The following is an 18,864-nucleotide window of genomic DNA, read 5'->3' on the forward strand; positions in this document are numbered from 1 at the left end:
CCGAAACATAAACCATATGAACTGAACATGAACTGGCAATTGGTTCAACTACTAATGAGAGAAAAGACCGCTCTTTATAGCTTTCTCCAGCAGGTGTGGTTATGGGTCATATCGCAATAAAGGTGTTTCTACACTGAGACAAGTTTTTCTATTCTGTTCATCTTTAAATAGCCTCCACATTTCTGTAGCTAATGGAATAATTGTATTATTTTCTATGAAATTAAATTCTCTATGTTCTCCCAGTGGAATGCAATCCAATTTCCATGCTGAGGTAAATCAAAAATCTGTGCACAATTACAACTTTGGTTTTGTGGCCAGTAGAAGTTCAGGTTTTGGAAATAAGTTTGCTTCTCCAATTTCGAAAATACTCGACGGCCCGCCCACAAATCACACGCCAATGACGACTAATTAGAGAGCAGAAAGCGAAGTGGGAAGGCAGGAGCTCTTCAGAGTAGAGTAACAATGACTTTTCAGAAAACTCCAACTATTTCCAAGCTGTTCAAAGGACTGCCCTCGTTTCAGGACCATCCCACTCCCAACGGCCACGCCCCTAGTGCCATATCCCTTTCTAACGCCCCCTGGCCCGACTTTGCTTTGTTCTAAGTTATAAACCCACAAGTGGCGGCAAACTTTTGCTTTACGGTGTCGCCATCTTTTTTTGCCCGATGAAAAAAGGAGGCGGGGCGGGCAACTTAAAAGAAGATTAAACCGCAGCTGCCGGGGGATTCCCCTTCTACAATTTTTATGGCAAGGGTAGCGACAACTTTGCCTGGACAGCGGCACTTGAAATGCGAACGTTTGGCGATTTTCCGGCGACACTTGTCGAAAGTTACGCGTAATTATAGCAATGTGCGGGCATCCAGGGAGTGTGCTGAAGTTGGGCGTTTCGGCCTGGTTTCCCGCCGAGGGACCCACTTTAGTTTATGCCTAAAATCTGATGCTGGGAACCCCGGGATATAGGGCATAATATGCGGGTCCTTCACGCAGGATGATAGGTGTTGTGCCGAAAAAGGGGCAGGAGAAACCACACACAAATTAAGAAAGGGCTACTGATAAGGGAAGGATCAAAGGATTGGCGTATTTACATTTTATGTTGCTATTGCCAAATAGGTTGATTTAAAAGTGGCTTTAAAAATTTCGAAAACATTATTTAATACATTTTAAATACTAAATTCAACTTCCGCAATGTTTAAAAAATCTCTTTAGTAACCAATTTAGTTTAGTTTACAACTCGAATTAGTTGCCAACACTTCGTCTTAATTTGATGATTTCAAGCATTCGTCGACAATTTTCTGAAGCCCATTGAAACTTCGTCTCGCTTTCACAAAAATGTAATTTCACCAAGCCAAAAATAGGAGCAAAACTCTCGTCTGTTGGTGCCTGAAAATGAAATTCTTGCGAATGGGAAATAAAAGCGTAATTTTGTTTCAACTTGAAGTCCTCGCATTGCCATGGCGACAACATTAATTCGCTTTTAATATAATGAAGCCGCTTAAATGTCAAGACAATGAGACCAGAATCTGCAATCTGAACGCTTGCGGAGGCAGTGGGAAAACCATCAATCAAAATTTTGACGAGGGCCGTATGAAAAAACTATAATAAAATCATTAGCCTGGTAATCCCCCAACGTTACGGAATCAAAATAAAATCATCAGCCCGGAATGATGATGAATGGCTGGCTTGGTCGGATGGTCGGCTGGTCGGCCGGTAGGCCCAAGTGGCCACCAGTGGCAGAGGAGTCCTTCGGCATCCATGACAAAACTGGGCATCTTTCTGCACTCCAATCTCTTTTTAATAAACACAGAACAACACAACGGTGGAAAACAAAACACACAGCAACAAAGTGATTGTGTTTTGTATGCTCCAGCGGTCAACACTCAACGGCAAGTCGGAAAATAGCAGTAAAAGCTATGCGATGGCTCAGCGGCATCATTATCGGGGAAAACGTCCTGCATTGCTGAGGTCCCAGTTCAGATCGGACTTTGTAGAAATTGTTTTTATTCAATGCTCTTCAATAGTGTTTATTTGGGATATCTATAAAATAGTTCTAACAAAATATATACCAGCGGGAATCGAAGAAAATGCATTGTGTTTTAAACGATTTTTAACTTTTTATGTATTTTAGTTTACTAAGATAATGAATATGAAGATATTTATAATCAAGATACCATAAGTTTACACAATTAGTAATATAGCATTCCATTTACCGGTTAATAAATATTGCTTAGTAAAGTATAACATGTATTTACTATGTCATAAGGCACAGAAAATTAAGCTTACGTAAACAGTACTAATCCTATCAGATTTTCTTATGTAAGCCAAAGGGTATTAACGTTTTCGGTCTGCCGTATATTCATCATCCATTTTTGGGCAAGAAAAATGAAAATGTTTAACGGAAAAAATAAAATACTCACGTTCCTCCTAGGCGAACGTGATTCAATTTGTTTTGTTGGCTAGAAAACTAAAATAGGAAAAGCAAGCCACCAGGAAGATGGGGAAAATATAACTAAGACCAGCATGGCCAAGCAAAGTAGAGGAAAGCAGCGAGGAAAGCACCGCAAAGTAAGGCGAAAACAGGAAAAATTATAGGACAAGCAAAAACGGTGGGCGGAAAATGTGGGTTGGGGGCATCCGTTTGGTCACTCGGTGCTCTGCGCTCGGCGAAAAGCCCGAAAACGATGGGAAATGGAAAAATGCTAAAAGGCAGCTGGATGAGTCTTAAAGCCAGGATTCGGGCGATTCTGTTTTTGTCTTGGCCGCAGGCGGGGGTTCTCAAGAAGGCACTGTTCTATGAATGCGAATTGCTGCACTGCAGTCCCTGCTGTTTTGCCCCAAAAAGTAGGCTACAAAAACAAAACAAGAGGGTGGAACGTGTAGTTTGGAGCAAATTGATAATCTTTTTAATATATATATAATAGCAAAAACGAAGTTTTATGAGCACATAATTAACCAACGAAATGGTTTTATTGTCCAATCTCAACACCATCGATTTAAGTTACTACTTCCATGCTAGTCCACAAATACTTCGGCTGCATGCAACTCTCGTAGCTGCCCTCGCCCTCCGGAATAAAGTTAAATACATTGCGGCCGAAAAAGGCAACCCACGCATCAAGGGAGACATATTGTACTACATTGTAACATGACCGGACTATTGTGCCGACTGGCCCACATGTCGAAGGTCATTTTAAATTAGTTTTACTTCAGCTTCGTTGTGTTTACTTTTTTTGCCGCATCCTTCGATTCGAGTGTGTTCCTACGCTTATCCCTTACAGGGGTTGTTTGGTAGATCTTTAACAACGTCTGCCTCGGGACTAGCCCCACTACATTGTTGGGTTCTGTGGGCTAAAATAGTCATACGCCCCGTGGTCCCGACGCTGCCGTTATGACAATTACGTTAGGCATTTGCGTCACGTAAGTGAGCAGCGACAGCGAGGAAATCTCATACTCATGCCGACTGGGCCAATACAGAATCGCCGGCTCATTCTGTGCATATGCCTCCTGTTCTCGTCATTGTGTATGTATGTTATTCGATGTAGGTAGGTACGAGTGTATGCACAGCCACGTGTAACAGTATTCAACATAATCAACAACTTCATTCGGGGTAAATGGCTGCCAATACTCCCGGGTGATCCGTTGGCTGATGGGTGGCTCCTCCAATTGTTGACAACTTGTGCTTGTCCCCCCATCTTGGGTACGTAAGTCAGGAAAAATGATAATAAAATAATATTGCCAGGCGGTGCGTGCCATTTTTTGGCACCTGTCAGTTGATTGCCTGTATATATTGTTCAAGAAAATGTAAGAATTTAAAATATTCTCAAACTAAATACCAATCCAAAAAAGTTTATTTCGTTCATTTAAATTATTTTTGTTGCACTTATTTTCTTTACTTTTCAATCAGTCGCACTTCCCCCGTGGCCCCGTTTGTGGTTCTTCATTATCTTCTGGCCAGTGTATCCCGGCAAATCCTTCATAAATTCACAGCAAATTCACTTTGTATAGAGTAAGCGTCCGCTCACTACAGGTGACACCGCTCTGCGCCCTGTCAATATCAGGATCAGAAGCATGGGACAGGAGCGGCAGGACAACGTCGGCAATGTTTCTTTATTGGAATTGTCGTAAAAGTCGATAACAGAGCCTGGAGGCTGGGCGCACAGTGCCAGTGGGCGGTTGGCTGACTGGGTTGAAATTCGGGTCACAAGCAATTTAATGTCAATTTTGGTATTAAACGTGCTGGCTGCCAATTCACCTGCCGTTTCCGCCTGCCAGCCTACCGCCCCGCCCCCATTTTCCCATATCTCCTCCTTTCTGTCTGACTGTCATTCGCAAGCTGGACTTGGCCTGCTTTTGCTGTTTGCAAAGGCTGCCACACGCACTCAAATCCACAGCAACATCATGGGTGGCAAAGGCTCGACTGGGATATACCCTGTACTCAATGTTTCGTTTGATGATAATATAGTACGAAAAGGTGGGTTTAATACAGTTAGTTTCCATTTTAAATGATAAGCTTATTGTTTCATTAATCCTTCATAATTCTAGCATGCCCCTCATTTAAATCGCATAGGGTATTGCGGCAACAGCCGAGTTAAGCGCATCTGCTAGGGAGTTCCTTCAATAACTTTGGCAAACGAATGTTGACAGACCACTGGCATTCGATTAGATCTAATTAATTTCGCAGCACAACGCCACGATTTGCGAATTGGTTTGTCGTCCATTCGCATGTGCTCTCTAATAGGGTTCGGATTTGTTTGTTCGCCATTAATTGGTTGACCGAAACAAAAATATTTCGCATTATTTGCCAAAAGCAATGGACACTGTCAGCAATTATAATACTTAATTAAATAACATTTTGGTCGATTGAATTTTTCGTCCACCATATCCATTATTTTGTTACATTTCGAAAATGGAGAACGAATTTCAATTGTGCAATTCAGTAAACTAATCATTTTCAGTTTCGTTGAGTTAGAATAATTAAATAGTGAACGTCGAAAAGCTTTGAACAGAATGTGTAATATACCTAACAAAACATGATGTGTATTTTTCTTAATTATTTAAATATTGGTAGTCTTAGTGAACTGAATAATCGCCGAACACTTCGTTTCTTACAGATGTCTTCTTCTGTCTATTCTGTCATCGCCATTGCATATCCTGTCACGCACACTAGTTAGCATGTTAACAAAATGGCGGACACACTCGCTTACACACACGTTCGCGCGAACACACACACACACATACAAAGTGCAATCTGCTGCCAACCGCAATGTGAACTTTTCAGTTTCCCCTCGCTTTTGCTTTTGCTTTAAGTAATGGAAAAAGTGAAAAGAAATCCTGCCCGCTGCGCTGGAACTCGAACAGTCGGCATCTGGCGATGGCGTTTCAAGTTGAAAATTTGCAAACAAGCCGAGAGACGTACAGAAATTAAATGAAATTAAGTTGTGGTCGACGAAAGCATATTACATGAAATAAAAAAAAAAAAATGGAATAATTTAAAGGGATTTGCTTTATGCAGTGGCTTGAATTCCCTTTTTTGGTAATATTGAAAAAAAAAGCAGAAAAACATAAACTTTTAACGGGCATTTATTGTATATTTTAAGCTTGTCAAATCAGCACATAATTATAACGTTTTTCCCAAGTTATAAACAAATTGCAGCTCATTAATTAATATAAATTGCAATTTACATGGTAGAAGTTTGCTTGCTTCCACACATTAACTCGTTTTTTTTTTGTGCCCCATAATAACTTTTTCTACATTGCGATGCAGCATCAATTTTCATGTTCCCTGCAGCGAGCGGCAACCTTTGCGCGAAAGTAATTTTACCCGGGACAAGGTCAGGGAAGAAAATCGCACAACTTTTTCCAGGGCAGCGAATAAAAAAGTGAAATTTAAGCCACACACGCAGAGCAGAAGACAGACGACAGTTTTGCGCCAAGGCCAAAGGACTCGGGATTCGAGTGTGTGCCACATGCACACTCCGCCCCCGCACACACACACACACACAAATAAACACACAGTCACACACAGAGTTAAGTCAGCTGCCGCCATTTTGTAGCCATTTTATCATGGCAAACAAAAGCGGCTTACAGCCTCCCGTTGTCCTTCTGTTGTCTCCTGTTCTAAGTTTTTCTTTTTTTTCCGATTTTTTGTCGACTTGAAGTTGATGAATTTTATTCATGTTCAACGACCGTGTAAAAAGTTGTTTGTGGAAAACTCGTATGCAATGGAATTCGTCACTTGATTAGCTGAGTTTCTCGCACGGCAATTAGGCAAATTGTCTGGGTCCATTTTAAACTCCCACATGCTTATCGACTTTGCCTTTGATTAGGCGCCACCTGAAAGGTGAAAACGTAGGGCTCTCAGGCGTAATTACATTAACAATTCCGAAAACATGCCCCCGAAAAACCCCGACTCGTCGTCCAATGTCACTCACAGCTGGGCATTCAATGTGGCACGAAACGTATCCATTATTCAGGACGTGGTGCAAACAACTCGACCGACAAGCCAACAACGTCCTGCTGCGTGTAAGACGCACTGGCTACAGTGGTGCATTCTGCTGCACCTTATCATCCTCCTCATGGAAAGCACGCCTGCAGCACCCACTGCAGCACCACCCACATTCCATGGCATACGCATAGCATATTTGGCTTGTGAACTTGCCTACTAACCTTGTGTGCATGTGCCATGCAATTGGCCCCAGGATAACGTGGCAATAATAACAACAACGACAGCATCGTCAACAGCAGCAACAACAACTGCAAGAATGTGCAAACATGGCGAGGTCCTTTCGGCTGCAATGGATTCGCTGGGCTGGTGGCCAGTGGAGTTGGCCTGTAATTAAAGTTCCCCCACTTGCCACTCTCGATAACCAAATGGCGACACAGGTACAGTCGCTGCAAGAGCAGTATATCGCAGCTCCTTATTTGCTTTAAGTGGAGCATCTATAATCTTGTGTTGTAATTACTTTGTTGGATTAAGTGAGCCCAATACCGTCTGGGTTCCTTCTGTACAATTTTAAAGCCATATCTGTTCAAAAAGCTTTGTTACTATGAAAACCGCTAGCTTGGCTTTCATAAAAGAACCATTTTAGACGACAATTTCACATCTCATTCGAACGTGAAACTCAATTGCATTTCCAGTTTCATTTGACAAAGGACACGAGCCCAAGAGGCAGTCAAAAAAAAAAGAAATAAAAGGACAAAAATGAAACCGAGAGGGAAAGTTATCGTTGGATGCGCATCGCTAACAAAGTACAGTGGCGTCGCCGTGACCAATGACAGCCATGTTTCCTGCATCAGGAGTTGCACAAAGTTGTCGCTCAGTTGCACTCCACCCCCGCATCCCACTCCATATGCACATCCTCATCCACATCCCTTCGAGCCACACACAATTCTGGCCACGTTTCCTCGTTCTATTTCTTTTGCCCAACTGCCGAGGCTCATTGGCTTTTCGAAAATACACTCAGCGAAATGCAACACAAGTTTAAAGCCTTCCAAGTGTACAAAATAAACCCAGACTATTAAAAACACAATGGCACTTTTTCTCAGTGCGCGACTTTGAGCGGGTTGTGTGGGTTTTTGTTTGGTGGCCGCCTGCGGCTGGCAAAACGACAAAATGTATGCTATGTTCCGGCTGAATTGCAGATTTTCATCCTTTGGCACCCTGCGCCCCCAAGCACACACACTAGCACACACCGAGTCGCTTATTCCGTGCGCCTTTATGTGCAAAAGGGGGGATCCGAACCCACCCAAGGCACCCCACCTCGTTGATTTCACTTTGCTGGGGCAAATGGGGAGCTGCGCGGCGCCAAGGAACAGTGTTTTGCCATTTGGTTTTGGTCGCATATTGCTAATGGAAAGCAGCATGGATACCACCTGGCCCATTGGATTTGGGATTATCCGAGCCGTTTTGCGACATACTTTCGGGATCATATCTAAATTGAAAAAGTTATCGGTGCCGTGTGTCAAATGTGTCGCCGTCGCCATCGCTGTCGCCTTTTATTTACATTTTATTTTCATGGCAAACGTGAGCCGTGCAGCACGTTAATCGATTCAAATCGATGCGACTGCCGAAATCCGCTCACAATATGCCGACATTTCGCTGACAGCCGCCTGTCCGGCAGGCAATAAACAAAAATAATGTCGTCCTGCTTGCGAGGGCGCTACATAAATTATAACATTAAGGACACCCCGAGAGGCATAAAACTCTTATTTATTCGCCGGAAATCGCTGCGTCGCACTTTCCCCACACCGATAATTCCCAGCCATAAATTAGGCAAACAAAAGTTGGAGCCTGTTAAATATATACATAGGTGGCCTCTATAAGCTGACTTTGGGATCAAATTAAAACCTGTCCTTGCACACACTGGCGATTATCCTGGCCGAAAAGCAACCAAAAAACGCCCATTGATGACTGTTCGATCTCAAACTTCGAACCGGACGTAGCTCATTACGTATTGATGCCCTCTCATGCGAAATAATTGCCGTAGTTGTCCATTAGCATTTAATAATTCATGGCTGCGTGGCCATGTGTGTGTGCGTGTGTGCTTGTGAGCCGGCAAAAGTCAAAACTGTGTGTTGGCATTGCGGCTATTAAGTTCGGGCAATCAGGCTCAATGTGTAACCACGACTTGTAGGACTTGCGGGTATGCCTATCAACGTTGATAATGATAATTCAGTTAAACTAATCGAATGCCATTGAATGTCAGTTGATTTGTAATCAACTATGCAGTAATTGAACTTAAAAGTAAAACAGGCTCATATTTCATGTTTTCAAATTCCATTTTATTTCTATTAATAAACTTTAATTTAAAATATTCTATATAATTCTTTTTTGTTACTAGCGTAAACTGCTTTATTCAAATTTTCACACATACCATTTATAGTTAGCTAATATTTTGTTTCAAAAAAGCATTAAAGCAAATACTTTTCATGCTTAAATTAAAATACATTTTACAGGAACCAAAAATTGCCAATACACATTAAAATTGTTTCATGTTGTGTAAAACTCGTAAATAAGTTAAAATGATTGAAAGCTTGTTTATACACTAAATAAATGAAGAATAGTAAAATCACTACGAATAAGATGATTTAATGCAGGTCTAATGCTTTTAAACTGATCACAGCAAATTGTTTTGAATACCCAAGAAAGAAAAACGGAGCAACATATTTAGGTAATAAAATTTCAAGTACTCTAAAAATCTTTTATCTTTTTTCGTTATAAATTTTGTCTAAATATTTTAGTTCATCTCATTTTATATATTTACAGTGGGGTATTTTGTTCAAATATTTTGCTAAAAAGTAATCCAACTTGGTGCTAAAAACTTTAGTTTCAAGATAATAACTGTTTTTATTAATTCCTTGATAACAAAAAATATTCTATGCCTAATCACAATAATTGTTAGGTCTATAAACAGTTTTAGTTTAGCTATTATCCCTATTTTTTTCGATTTCACAAAATGTTTCTTTTGGTACCAAAACTTCAACGAAATGTCTTAACTTTTTACAATTGATTTCATGGACGTGAAAGGAAAGTTGGACTTCTGGCTCTGAATCCTGGCTCGTTCCTTCTTTGAGTTCTTCTGGGCTTCTGTGTGTATGTGTGTGTTCGTGTGTTGCGTGTGTGTGTGTTTGTGAGGGTGTACGTGTGGGTGGAAGGATATGCGTTGATGTCTGTGTGGGTGGGTGCGACGTTAGTTGATGTCAAAACGTTGCGCCTAGAAAAGTTTTACGTTGTTATTAGTTTATGGGTGTGAGTGTGTATATGTATATGTATATGTGTGCGTGTGTTTAGTGTTGTTACATTTAAATTAAATTTTAAACTAGGCAACAAATTGAATTTGTTGAGTATTTTCAATTTCCCCATGCTGATGTCGTTCTTGTCTTTTCTATTTTCTTTTTGGCATTCTTCTATTCTTACTGCTACACATAAGTTTCATATTCTTCGCATTTCTCACATAAAACTTGCACTCAATAGTTCAGTTTTTGGGCCTTGGTCCAACAAGGAATTACTATTAGGAGATGCTTTTAGTTTTAGATGCTCGCGGTCAGCCGGCCAGAATTAGCAGGATATGCAGCTAACATTGTCTTTGGCCTAAACACATTCGGTGCCAGATTTGAAGAGGGGGTTGACGGCCTAAACGGGGTCATAAAGAGAATATTTAGTTAGTAAAGTTTAAATATTTCGTGCTTGTATGAAACATATATAATAAAAACAGGGGAAAAAAATTTAATAAATAATATCAAATAAATCTTATTCTCTTATTGATAAATCTATCAGCAAATATTGTTCATAGTACTTAAAAAACAAAGATAATCTCCGCTTATCAAAAATAAATCAAAATAATCCTATTAGATAAGAAAAAAAATGGTTTTTATAAACTTTTTGCCCGATGATAATTACCACTAAATGCCAATAAAAAAGAGATTTACCCCAAACACTTTAATTATAAACCTTAATGAAAACAGCCGACCGCTAAGCTTGTGGCTTGTGAATTTGCAGCCACCAAAATTGCTTGCTTATATGCAAATTTTGATGTTGTTTATTAGTTGCCAGGCTGCACGGAAAATCTCTCTTAATGCCATTTTGTTTAATTTTGCGTAATTATTGTTTTGCATTGTTGTCGGTTTCCGCTCGGATTTGTCTTATTTTTTATTTAATTATTAATTAACCGCTTTAATTAAAATTGGCAACGAAGCAGCTGCGAAAGTGCGTCAAGGTGGAAAAAACGCTAATTTAATTGAAACATTTTAGTAAAATGTGCTGCCAAAGTGAGTCGCTTTATGTTTTATATTTTAGTTGGGCAGCTGTCGGGCTGTGGGATATTTTGACGCTCCACTGACGCCATTTAATTGGCCTTTTAGTTAATTGGCCAATTGATATGCATATTTTGATTGCATTTGCAGCTCTGCAATTAGCGAGACCCACGGGCAGTAAATTCAAAGAGCACGCATTTCAAAGCGGGCGCTGCCATTCTCAAATCGATGGTAAATTAAATTAAATTAAAGGCCAATAAAATGATAATTAAATTGCGCACACGAGACAATAATTATGTAAAACAATACGCTAATAATGTTCTAATATGGATTTTGTGACCACAACTTACCGTTTTTAATATCTAAATTGGTACTGCGGTTCCGTTTTACTCGCGGCATTTTAGATTAAAGTAATTGAAAAAATGAATTCGGTTAAAGGGGCTTACAAATTGGAAAACTTGGCTACGACGTTCACAACAATTTGGGGACTTATGCCTAAACTTATTTGCATCAACTTAACACTAGATACAACTATGATACGACCACTTAAGTCACCTATGTACAACATTAACTTAGCAACTAGTTGCCTAGAACACTTCCTAGAATCTGACATAGCTAAAATCGTTAGGATTCGTGGCCATCGGTGGGGCCGACCCGCTTACCTCCTCGTCATTGGCTGCGGCGTAAATGTGTGGCGTCCCATTCTTCTCCAGACTGAAGTGGTCCTCTGTGGTCTTGTGGTAGACGGGATTCTCGAAGTTCATCGAGTTCACGGCGCGCGTGCAGCGTCGGTATACGACATAGATGACCTATTATGTTTTGAAATTATTAAATATTAATACATTATGGCTTGATTGTAATTATTTTACGAAACTTACGCTTGCTACTAAAGCTGTGCCCGCTAAACTGGCAATCACATGCAAGGCTATTTCGACGTAATCATTTTCTGATTCGGCATCAGATTTGTGGACCTGGTTAGATGTGTCTGTGCGGTTGTTTCCAGTTTTTGTTTCAACTATAGGCAAGAAAAAGTAATTGAAAGTCAAATAATTAGAAAATGTGAGCTAAAAACATATAGAACGAGACATAAACACCACGTACGCACAATCTGAATAAATGTGAAAGAAATGAAACCATTACCACCAATTAATGATGAAAATTTGAACTTCCTCGAACATTTCACAATTTCCAATATCAAAGGCATTTTCGCAAAATATTAATAAAATATGCCCCCGCAGTTCTTCAGCTTTTACCCATAATTTGATAATTCCTATGGCCAAATATAATTAAAATGTTGTCTTTTTGTGAGTTTGCGCGGCAATAGGAAAAGCAGGGAAGCTTTAGTCGACGACGACTACATCCCGTGGCGAATGTTTCCGCTTTCGGGGTTTCCCTGGTTTTGCTGTCAGCTGCTGTACGCTTTTATTCGGCGGCTTGTGCCTTTTGCCTTTTGCTATTCGCTGTTGTCCTGGCAGGAAGTTGTAGGATTTTTCCGCTGTCATCATAATTCGTTTTCATATTTTTCCGTTTAGAATTTGTTCAACAGCAGAAAAAAGCGCACAAAGTTAAGCACAAGAGTCGCGCGCGTTCGTCTGGCAAAGGATATGGGTCGCTTTTTAAGAGGGTCCCCAACTTTTTCGCATCCCCACCACCCACCAGCCGTATAAATCCCACTGCTCCTCCAAGGATACACACTTCTGCTGTTGATATTAATTTCTGCTCAACGATTGTCCACAAGGAGGACTTTTGGATTCGCTCGAGAGCGTGTGGCAGCGAATTATCATTAAAAGTTGATAGCGGGGCAACAGCTGTACGGCATCGATTTGTGGCGAATTTCGGTGTAGGCGCGTTAAGAAGCTGCAAATTTATTTCCGTGGCATTAACAGACAGTCAAATGGCAGGGCAAACATCTGAAAAGTTGCACGTTGTTCTGGCATATTAATTGCACGATTTTCTTTCGGTTTAAGTGTGTGGTTGTTTATATCTTCCGAGGCAAAGACGCCATGAAATTCCGGACAGCTGTTGCCTTATAATTTTTTGTACAACTTTTTCAGGCTTTTGAGCTATATTTGTAGAAGCAGCAATTGTTCTTTGTTAAACCGAATATATCAATTAATTCAAATGATATAAAAAATATATATTTATATTTTTCGGGAATATTCCAAATTTACTCAGCACAAATCGTACTCTTATTTGAATTTATATTTAGAACAGAAAAATACATGTATGGAACTCGTATTCCCCAATTGTTTGACCTATTTCAAAGAGATTAATTTATTTCTCCACCGGAAAAGTGCTTCACAAAATTGCATTTTCTATTCGCCATATACCATCCACTTCTCTAACGACTGGTTTAATGCTTGCCTATAAATGTCACATATGATTGCGTACTTCTAATCTATACAAAATGCAATTTCCGTGCTTCACACACACATACACACAAGTACGCACACCGACCTGAAAACATGCAGATGTATAAGAGTGAGTTATTCCTCATCGCCCATTTGTATAATCCCACACATGTGCTCTCATATTTATTTCGAAACTCCAACTCAGGATAACACATAGCAGGTGCTCGGAAGCCCCGGAACACCCGCAAAACCCGAAACCCCTAGATTCCGCGCCACCGGAAGTGTCATAAAAAGTACGACAAAATGGCTGCCGTGCCACCGTTTTCACTCCCAAATGAAATAAAAACGCATAAAATATGTTCCGTCACCTGTTTTGGGTATCCGAGAGGGGTTGTAAACAGATTAGATAGACCAAATAAAAAAAAGTTTCAAAGTTTTGAACAGAAACAAAAAGAAAGCAGTCGGAAAAGTCAAAAATGGTGTGGCAAATAAACAAAATGGCGGCTTTCCTGTTAGTATTCTTCAGTTCGGAGGCAATATGCAGTAAAGTTAGAGGCGGACAATAACAATTTGCCCGACCGGACTGACCGAGGTGCAGGCAAATGAAAGTCATAAAATGCTGCAAGGAGCAGCAGCTGTTCACCCAGTTTTTCTCGCTTTCACCCGATTTTCCCGCCGTGATGTGGCTGGCTATTAAAAACGCAGTCGTTACTTCGACGGCTCAAAGTTTATGGTTACTGGCGCTCTGTCCATCTGGATTTCACCCTGGCATTTCGCTGCCCTGCTCTATGCTTATATATGTCTCTCTTGGACTCTGGGGTATTTGCGAAACTTTGCCTGCGCTTAATTAAGCAATTTGAAGTGGGCAAAGATGGCCATAGAGAAAGTAGCACAAACCGCTAATTGAAATTGCAGTTATGCCGGACTGGACCATCTAATTGAAATAGTCCCTAACTAGTTTATAGTTATTTACTGACCCGCGCTTCTCGGCAAACTTTGCTTAAGCCCTCTTTGTCGCCATTCTTTGGCCGCAAATGTGTTGCAGCTTTTTTCATCTTCTGCCAGCAGAAGAAGAGCGCAGATTTCTCGACCTTCAACCTCATCTTGGCCCATCGGCAAGGAACGCCACTATGACTTCTTCAAATTGGCGTAATTAGGCGCAATTGTGTGGGCTTCTTGCTAAGCTCTTCCAGGAAACTTGATTTCACCCCGTAGGCATGACAACGTTTTAAAGCTCCCGGAAGTTTGGCCACTTTTCACTTCTAAGCCGGCAGGAAAACGAAAGAGTATAACGACTGGCAACGAGTAAGATTAAAAATGGAGCTCAGAATAAAGGGGATTTGTTTCATTTCGTTTGTGGGCAACTAATTTGCTATTCTAATTGCATAAGAAGTTTCTCTTTTAACCAAATTCATTGCAGCAAAAGCTCCTTAAAAAAATATTTCGAAAAATAAGAAGAACGCATATTTGTTCTCGTTAAAAATTCAAGTATCTTTTCGATGCCCAAGGAACCAGAGCAAATACCCTTTATTGGCCTTATTTGTTGCCCGAAAAATAGGAAAAAAAATTCTGGTTGCTATGGCAAAATATCTTATTTCGTGCCGCTAAGGCTTGTTTTTAATATTCGAGGACTGAACAATTTCGCATTCATCAATGATCAAAGTGCTTTTGCTAAATGTGGGATTATTAAAAATAATGATACAGCATTTAGAAGAGGAGCGGAGCCCATCATTCTAATTCAAGTCAATAGCAACAACACTGGACACCCACATTGGCATTGGAATGGCGAAGTGAAATGGACTGTGTGTAGGGACATATTTTTAAGGGATAAACCGCAGGCCAGTTGGGTTGTAACTCACTTTTGCCACACGGCCAATGAAAACATTTCTGCCCAATGTCGACAGTTCGAGGTGTTGACAGTGCCAATTTGCTGGCAGGATCAGAATCGCTATGATGATGATGGTGATGATAATAATGATGACGAGGATGACGATGATGAGGAGGATGAAAGGGATGAGGCTGATAGCAGTGGGGATGACGAATTTCTGGTTTAACTATTTGCCATGCTCCATATCAATCCGCATGCGTTGGTGTTTCGCTTGCTTTTGCTTATGTACAATTTAATTTCATGGCGATTTGTTGACGACTGCCGCTGAAATGTTGCCATGCTCCTACTGCCCTGCTGCCGTTGCGGTTGTCAGTCGTTCATCATTCGGTTCCGTTCCGTTCCGTTCCCATCCGAATCCATGTCATGTCTGTCAGGGAGCAGTTCGCAAATTGCACGGAGAAATTCGCCCGGATCCGGGTCTGCTTCTGGTCCTGGGACTCCCAGAGTCCCGGGCTCCGGCAAGTGCTATGTTGGATTTAAGTCGGCGGAGGGAATCGGTCGGTTGGAATCTGGGTGGTCCTGTTGCCATTAAACATGTCACCAATGCTTCCCTTTTGTGGTTTTTGCACTGTGTGTGAGCCCGATATTTATGTTTTACGCTCCGCATTTTGCATGAGTATTGGGGTTAAAGTTCGTGTGTGAAAATGTGTGTGTGTGTTGGCGTGTGCATTTTGAGTGATTACGTCGATATCATTGATGTTGATTTATGATGATGACGATGGCTGTATATACGCGTAAGTGTTGCTTGAAATATTCTCGCAAAAAATGTCAAATGAAATTAAAACATGGAAAAACACAGGTGAAATTTATGCTCACAGGGACATAAAAGCATGAGAGTACATGAAACAGAGAAGCTTAGATAAAACCGACACCAATTTCTATTAATTTTTAACTCGCAGGATTCGTAAATTTCAATAATATAAATATAGCTAATAACGCTGTCGTCATTGATTTTGCTTTAATATTTACGTTATTGAAATTTTCAGGAACCCTACTTAATCCAAATAAACCACCACCATAAGTTTCGTAGAAAAGTGTCGCATACCCGGCGTTTCACTGTACCCATCTTGAGGTAGTTTTGTGGTTGAGTTGGACGACTGTTCGATTGTCCGGTGCATCGGTGCAGTGGGACGCACAGTTGGGATACCCACTACAAACAAAGGGTTATTTCATAGGTATAATGAAATTCGAAAAGTTGGAAATGCAATGCAATGAAAAGCGCAGTGCAGATGGCCACTTAAATGGCCGCAACCGCAGCGGGAAAGCGTTCTGCATCTCCACGCATCGATTTTCCACCGTTGGTCAGATGGACAACAAAGCGGTGCCATCGCGGCGGAATGTTCAAATGCAATTACGAAATCCGCCGTAAAATACCCAAAGGACACAGTAAAATCTACTTACGATCTTCGACGCACATTAGCCCGTCGGGCATTAATTTCAGGCCTGTCGGACAGGCGCAGGATATGCGAGGACTCCGCTCGTTAATCCTGGGAGCTGGCAGGCAAAGATGAGAACAGTGGCCATTCACCGACTGGCAGTGATTCACGCCATCTGGCTGGCGATAAGGATGGTACACGTGCACCACCATGGGATGTTCCAACTAGAATTGGAAATGGTAAAAGTTTTTTGGTTATAAAAATACTTTTTCTATCTATCCTTACAAATATATTCTTTTAAATGTATTTAATTTCTCGTTTCTTGGAATGAGTAGCTTAGATAAGAAGCTCAAACGTTTCACAATTATCTACCATAATTCCCAAGCGACGACTTACATACCAGGCAATCAGACACTTGTACTTAAGGTCACATTCCTCCGGATATGTTATGTATTAAATTTAATAGGAAGTGTGCTATCATCGCAAGCAGTTACGATTGCAAAATTCTCGATATATGTAATCTTAAAAAGAAACAATTTGGGAAATACACTTACCATATGCGTCGCCGTAACAGGCTCCACATCCATTCCATTGAACTTGTTGGCCTTGAAGACGGCTTGCTTATCCCAGTCGGTCCAGTAGACGTAGTCCTCGAAGGTGGTGATCGAGAAGGGATGTCGCAGGTATTCGCCGGAGTAGAGCACCTGATGTCTTTGCGAGCCATCGTAGTTTGACGACGAGATGGTGTTCAACTTGCCATCCACCCAGTAAAGGCGTTTTTGAACCAGGTCCAATGTGATGCCATTTGGCCACTTAACATCGTAGGTGATGATGGCAGTGCGGTGGGTGCCATCCATACCCGCCCTTTCGATGCGCGGAGAGGCGCCCCAGTCGGACCAGTACATCCAGCCCTCGATGGGATCCAAAGCAATGGAACGAGGAATGTCCAGGGAGTCCTTTACCAGGACCTTGCCCATGCTGCCCTCGAAGTTGGTCAGTTCGATGGTGCACTTGTGGGTGTCCGTAAAGTAGACATGGTTATAGATCCAATCGACAGCCAGGCCATCCGAGGTCACCGAGGACTTTGTCAGCACCACCGTTCTATCGTTACCCTCATCAATGGGCGCTTTGTAAATACTCTGGGTTGCAACATCGCTCCAGAAGATCATTCCCGTGCGGAACACGAAGTCCAGAGCCGTGGCTGCCTTTGTACTATTCACTATTGACGTCATTTCCGGTCGATCCAGTGCTATCTTCCGGATGTCATGGCGCCTGGCCAGAAGTAGCGAGGCATGTCCTTCGCTGGCCTTACACCTGGTGTGATTCTTCAGGAGTCTCATGTAGCCCGCCTCGCACTCGCACTTAAAGGCTCCGATCTCGTTGACGCACACCTGGGAGCAAATGCCAGGAGTCTCACATTCATCGATGTCCACACATGTGTGTTGATCGGCGCCCAGTTTATAGCCATCGTGGCACTCGCAGCGGTAACCCACCTCCAGATTCACACACTGGTGCATACAGCCGCCATTCTTCGAGGAGCACTCGTTGATGCCACACTTTCCGGCCGGCTCATCCTCGCCATTCGGGCAATCCTTCCTGCGGTTGCAGACCTTGGCATTCGGGATGCACAGACCACCGCCGCAATCGAATTCAGTGGTTGCATTGCAAGTCCTTGGCGTCGCACTAATGTCGCACATAATTTCATCACTGCCATCCGCACAGTCCCTCTTCCCGTTGCAGGTCAGATGGCCAGCGATGCAGCTTTGATCGTTGCATTGGAACTGATCCGGACGACAGGACACTTTTAGGCAGTTGGACTGCGATTCGTCCTCGCCATCGGGACAATCGGCCTCGCCATCGCAAACCCACGATTTGTGCAGGCAGGTGATTCTATCCGAGCACTGGAACTCACCCGCTTGGCAGAAGTTCAATAGACTGACGGTGCAGTTTTGCTAAAAGTGAATGAATTATATAGATAAAATGGGTACTTTTAAAATTAAGTTTGCTTAAAAGTCAGAGCTTAATGCTTAAGTTTTTCACAAGGTCGTCTTTTAAAAGATGAATCTCTACCCGTGGCGAGGATAAAGGAAGTTAACTTTACTGCTGCTACAACAGTTTGCTTTTCTTGTTAAGTGCCAACCAAATATTCAGGCAGCTAAGCCCGGTTCACAAACACACTCTCGCACACGCAAAGCCCTTATGCACCAGCACGCACACATACACACGAGAGCATACGTACATGCACACTTATATAGAGGTCCCTGTGGCCATTGCCTGCATTTTTTGTACTGCATACTTTTAGGAGATGCCAGAAAACATTTTCCACATTCTATACGCTTTGTAAAGAGGAGTACTTGTGTGTAAATAGCCCGTTTATTTTTACGAATTTAATTAATCGGATTTTTAAAGGTGAAATTTTTAAGTTGGTTTTTATATTGTGTTTCGATATTGTGTGATGTTTTTGTGATGCAAGATAATAAATATTTTAACCTTTTTTTTTGTT

General features: G+C 41.7%; 1 protein-coding gene across 9 annotated transcripts in view; it reads right to left on the reverse strand.

The window, feature by feature from the left end:
* Window positions 1-8,826: 8,826 nt before the first annotated feature.
* LpR2 (Lipophorin receptor 2) overlaps window positions 8,827-18,864 on the reverse strand; it is a 41,739-nt gene continuing 31,701 nt past the window's right edge. For 2 of the 9 annotated variants that reach the window (NM_001104458.2, NM_001104460.2), the window contains exons 7-12: window positions 16,916-18,313; window positions 16,387-16,585; window positions 16,031-16,135; window positions 11,625-11,761; window positions 11,409-11,555; window positions 9,324-10,126 (exon numbers count right to left, since the gene is read on the reverse strand). In NM_001104458.2, the coding sequence (NP_001097928.1) occupies window positions 10,085-10,126; window positions 11,409-11,555; window positions 11,625-11,761; window positions 16,031-16,135; window positions 16,387-16,585; window positions 16,916-18,313 (2,028 nt within the window). In that variant the 3' untranslated portion in view covers window positions 9,324-10,084. Of the gene's footprint in view, window positions 10,127-11,096; window positions 11,556-11,624; window positions 11,762-16,030; window positions 16,136-16,386; window positions 16,586-16,915; window positions 18,314-18,864 lie in introns of all 9 variants that reach the window. The other 7 variants (NM_170239.4, NM_176565.2, NM_001276041.1 and 4 more) reach the window with 6 other exon arrangements.

The sequence above is a fragment of the Drosophila melanogaster genome, chromosome 3R (genome assembly GCF_000001215.4).
Source record: "Drosophila melanogaster chromosome 3R".
NCBI classification, from domain to species: Eukaryota; Metazoa; Arthropoda; class Insecta; order Diptera; family Drosophilidae; genus Drosophila; species Drosophila melanogaster.